The sequence below is a fragment of the Lithobates pipiens genome, unplaced genomic scaffold, assembly GCF_037356315.1.
Source record: "Lithobates pipiens isolate NorthernLeopardFrog02 unplaced genomic scaffold, aLitPip1_a1.2 Scaffold_8, whole genome shotgun sequence".
Classification (NCBI taxonomy): domain Eukaryota; kingdom Metazoa; phylum Chordata; class Amphibia; order Anura; family Ranidae; genus Lithobates; species Lithobates pipiens.
Window position 1 is genome coordinate 680,796,286 of NW_027507903.1, and position 5,037 is coordinate 680,801,322.

Genomic DNA, 5,037 nt, shown 5'->3' on the forward strand with positions numbered 1-5,037 from the left:
TCTAAACTCCTAAGTAAGCAGATCTGCATACATGGGAACCATAGCATAACCATACAAAATTATAGCCCACTGAGCCATGATAGAGTACAGCTCGCATCATTGGTAACAGTGGGAGTGTGCACACGGTCGTGTTCAGAGCCATGTAAGTAGTGTTCAAATTGTGAGGCACTTTGTGTCTCACAAGACGCTTGCCGCATGGCTCTGCACATGACCGTCTGCACACGTCACTACTGTATTTATATTTGAATATATACATGTGTGTGTGTGTGATTGGTTCTTTTGAAAGAATACAAGTGTTTGATTGGCTGATTCTGAAGCCACCACCTTCTTTTGTTTATTCATGTTGACAGTATAAATAAAAGGAGTAAAGCATTCAATGGAGGATTCTGCTAAGCTCAACGTGATACCAGTGTCTGTGTCTGTGTTACTTGCAAATATACAAGCGTGCTTTCTCGGTAGTACATAAGAGAGCTGTTTTTGTGCTTTTAAGTGCAAATAAATTATTTGCTTATAAGGAGAAGCTTAAAATTTCCCGGACAATGGGACCCCAGTATTATTTGCAGTCCTAACTAAATTTTTTGAGAGCCTCCATAGTAGAAGAGGTAAGTTGAGCTGGGAATTTCTTTGGTTTTGTTTGACATGCATCGCGCTTCCATGTACCCCTTCCTCCGAAGGCCAGTTATAGGTGTGGGCAGTGGCCATTTGTTTGTACTGACCCAATGTTCAGTGGCTCCTACAGAAGTAAGTGCTATGAACATATTACTGCTAGTATTTTATCATAAAAAGTCTATATACTGTATGGTTACTGTTTATGCTGAGTGCAGTAACACCTTTGCTCAAAAATTAAGATTACTGGTTACCGTATTTATCGGCGTATAACACGCGCCGGCGTATAACACGCACCCCAAGTTTAGGAGGTAATTTTAAGGAAAAAAACTTTTAGGAGGGAAGTTTAAGGGGGAAAAAAAAAAATTACATTTATATGCCCATGAGTGTCATCTGCAGCCTTGTCCACCATTGCAGCCTTATGCAGCCTTGTCCACCATTGCAGCCTTATGCAGCCTTGTCCACCATTGCAGTCTTGTCCCCCATTGCAGCCTTGTCTATTTTCTTTGCTATTTGTTTTTTTATTTTTTTAAAATGCCGGCTCTGTATCTCGGCGGCGTGTGGTAGTTCTCGACGGGCCTCCGGCGCCTTCGGCTCTTCTCGCCAGCTCGAAAGCTGCCGAGAACGGCCGAAGGCGGCCGGAAGTTGCTGAGAACGGCCGAAGATGGCCGAAAGCCGCCGATAATGGCCGAAGATGGCCGAAAGCCGCCGATAATGGCCGAAGGTGGCCGAAAGTCGCCTTGAAGAGCCGAAGGTGGCTGAAAGCTGCCCAGAGGCTCAGAATTTCGGGGGATCGGCGTATATCATGCACCCACGATTTTCCCCTGCTTTTAAGGGGAAAAAGTGCGTGTTATATGCCGATAAATACGGTAATTTCATAGGAAGGCAATTCCCTCTGCTCACAGAGACCCTGTCCTGGGTGCAGGCACTGCCAAATTTACTAAAACTGTAACTTTGTGAAGGCTCTGATCCTTTTTTAGCACCACAGCCTATTTGGGAGGGTCATTCCACCTAAATTTACTCCAGAACAAGGCTAGAAAAGTCAAGTAATTGTCTTTAGAATTCTACTTTTTTTAAAAAACTGAATTATGTTTATGTTGCTTATGTCCTGTAAAAACAGTCAACCATGAGTTAAACCTGTTGTAATCCAATGTTCAAAGGTCCTTGCTACATCTTAGATATAAGTCAGAAAGTACCAGGAACTTTCAGTTTAGTTTCTCTTCTGCTGTCAGCGATGGCGTCTGGTGATCTGAGAGCCGAGTTGAAATGTTCCGTCTGTCTGAACATTTATACCGATCCTGTAATGCTGAGATGTGGTCACAACTTCTGCCGGGTCTGTATTGATGGTGTGCTGGATACTCAGGAGGGGTCTGGAGGATATTCCTGTCCTATATGCAGAGAGAAGTTTTCGGATCGTCCTGCATTGCCCAGGAACATAACACTACGTAACATAGCAGAGACTTTCCTGTCTACTCATCAAGATCAAGAGGAGTCCGGGGTCTTCTGTACTCACTGTGTGGACTCTCCTGTGCCTGCTGTTAGATCCTGTCTGCACTGGGAGGTTTTTCTGTGTGATAAACACCTGAGAGTCCACAAAAAGTCCCCAGAACACGTCTTATGTGACCCCACCTTGTCCATGGAGAGCAGGAAATGCTCCGTCCATAAGAAGATCCTGGAGTATTACTGCACTGAGGATGAGACCTGTGTGTGTATATCTTGTATGATTGGAGGACATAAAGGACATGAGATGGAGTCACTGGATGAGGCTTCTGAGAGGAAGAAGGAGATTCTGAGGAATGTTCTGCAGAAACTTCTGACAAAGAGAGAGGAGACGGAGGAAAGAGTCCAGAGTCTGCAGGAACACCGGAGGAAAGTAGAAGAAGAAGCCGCCGGTGACACCAAGAGAGTCACTGCCCTGTTTAGAGATCTCAGGAGACGTCTGGAAGACCTGGAGAAGAGAGTCCTGAGGGAAATCTCCGGGAGGGCAGAGCGGATCTCCATCTCCATCTGGGATCTGGAAATAAAGAAGGAGGAGCTGTCCAGGAAGTTGCGTCACATTGAGGAGCTGTGTAACGTGACGGATCCACTGACTGTCTTACAGGAATCAGACACAGGTGACTTGTGTGATACTGAGGATGGAGATAATGAGGACAGAGAGAGACATGAGGAGCTCCTCCATGATGGAGGGGGTCTGGATGTGGCGGGAGTCTTACACACAGGTTTATCTGATATAATAACAGAGGTAAATGTATACTTCTATTTACAGGGAGCTGAAGACTTATTACTGGATGGAAACACAGCTCATAATGATCTATATACATCAAATGACAGGAAGACTGTTTCCAGGTCATATATAGACCAAAATCACCCAGAAACACCAGAGAGATTTAGGTTTTGGCCTCAGGTGTTGAGCAGTCTGAGTTTCTCCTCAGGGAGACATTACTGGGAAGTGGATGTCGGGGGATTAGATAAATGGAGAGTCGGGATGTGTTACCCCAGTATGGAAAGGGGAGGAAGGAAGTCACTGATTGGATGTAATAGAAAGTCTTGGGGTTTGTACAGGTCTGGTAATCAGTATTGGGTGATACATGACAGTAACTGGATCCCTTTACCTGCCAATCGCTCCAGTAACAGAGTCAGGATATATCTGGATTATGAGGCCGGGCGGATCTCCTTTTATGATCTGTGTGACCCGATCCGACACCTCCACACCTTCACCACCACCTTCACTGAGCCCCTCCATGCTGGGATAGGTGTATGGGGAGGTTGTATAAAAATAAGTGGGTGGAACCAAGAGATGTGAGAATTCCACCCAAAGTTTAGTGACATCACAAGGATAGGTGGAGGGAAAGTTTCTGTGTTCAGCCATTGCTTGGATGAAGTGGTGACTCTGTCATGGGAGAAATATGAGGGCTTTTACTGAGGTCTTTCTTCTGAAAATACCTGGCTGGGTCCAACTTAAGAACTTACCAGGAAGAAACATGCTATAAATAAGAATCATAAAAAATATCAGAGTTATTTTTTTGTATACTGGCTCTGAGTCAAAAGACAGTAGTGAAGCAAAAGTATCGGTAAAGCCGCGTACACACGTAGCGGTATGTCCGACGTACTTAGTCTGGTGGACTTCCCGCCAGACTTTCCGTCGGACTTTCCGAATGGGCTACTTGCCCACGCGCGGCACTTTTTGAGCGGACTAATACGGCGTACTAAGTCCGCCGTACTATCCGCCCTACTTTTGAAATGAACGGACTCGCCCACACACGCGGAGGAAAGTCCGCTCAGTCGTGTGTTGTGGTTTTTTTTGTACTTTATTTTACAGGTGAATGGGTAGGGGTACATTGTACCCCATACTCATTCACATAGGGTGGGGGGCCGGTATCCGGGGGCCCCCATATTAAAGGGGGCTCCTGGATTCCGATAAGCCCCCCACCCGCAGACCCCGACAACCAACGGCCAGGGTTGTCGGGAAGAGGCCCTTGTCCTCATCAACATGGGGACAAGGTGCTTTGGGGTGGGGGGGGCCGCGCGGCCCCCCTTCCCCAAAGCACCCCCCATGTTGATGGCACGCGGCCTGGTACGGCTCAGGAGGGGGGGGCGCTCGCCCCCCCTTTCCTGGCCGGCCGGGTAGCGTGCTCGGACAAGGGTCTGTTGTGGACTTGGGGGGGACCCCCACGGCGATTTTTTTCGGCGTTGGGGTTCCCTTTTAAGTCCATACCAGGCGGCGGGGCCAGCGACGTCTCCTTCGCGGGCCCCGCCTACCTGGAGACCCGCTCGAAATGAGCGGACCTTTCTCCGGGCGGGAAAAGTCCGCTCATTTCAAAAGTACGGCGGACTCGCATACACATGACCGGATTGTCCGCCGAAATGCCAGTCCGGCGGGAAGATTGGAGTGCAACACGGCATTCTAAGTCCGCCGTACTTTCGGGTCAAAAAAGTATGCCGGAGGCTACACACGGGGGGATTGTTTGGCGGACTTGAGTTTGCCGGACTTTTACACCTGATTGTTTGATCGTGTGTACGCGGCATAAGAGGCACAAGAAACTAGATTTCTCAAAAGGAGGGTTTAGCAATGGCAGCCCCACCATGATTCTCTCATGACAGATGATTATTAAATATAATGAATAAAAAGTATTAACTGACACAATTATAACTGCCGGGTACGTCTGGATTCCAGGGACAGTCCCGGGATATAGAGGGTTGTCTTTGGAAATTGTGCAGATTTTAATATTAATTCATACAGAGATTTCTATTATAATTTGTATCAATTATAATTAGTAAATTCACCTTCATGGTAATAATAAACAGCGATAGTTGCATTATTTCTCAGTTTCACGTTTCTATCAATGTCGGCAGTTTTCAGTCCTGGAAATACACGTCTCCTTCATGCTGGACAGAATTCTGGGAAATCTCAGAAAGAAAATATAAGGATTA

At 46.8% G+C, this 5,037-nt stretch overlaps 1 protein-coding gene across 1 annotated transcript; it reads left to right on the top strand.

Annotated features, from left to right (window-relative positions):
* The first annotated feature begins 1,807 nt into the window (after positions 1 to 1,807).
* Positions 1,808 to 4,076, top strand: LOC143962091 (E3 ubiquitin-protein ligase TRIM39-like). Its single transcript, XM_077471417.1, has one exon. It carries the CDS (start codon positions 1,841 to 1,843, stop codon positions 3,407 to 3,409), a length of 1,569 nt encoding a protein of 522 aa, XP_077327543.1. The 5' UTR covers positions 1,808 to 1,840; the 3' UTR covers positions 3,410 to 4,076.
* The last annotated feature ends 961 nt before the right edge of the window (positions 4,077 to 5,037 follow it).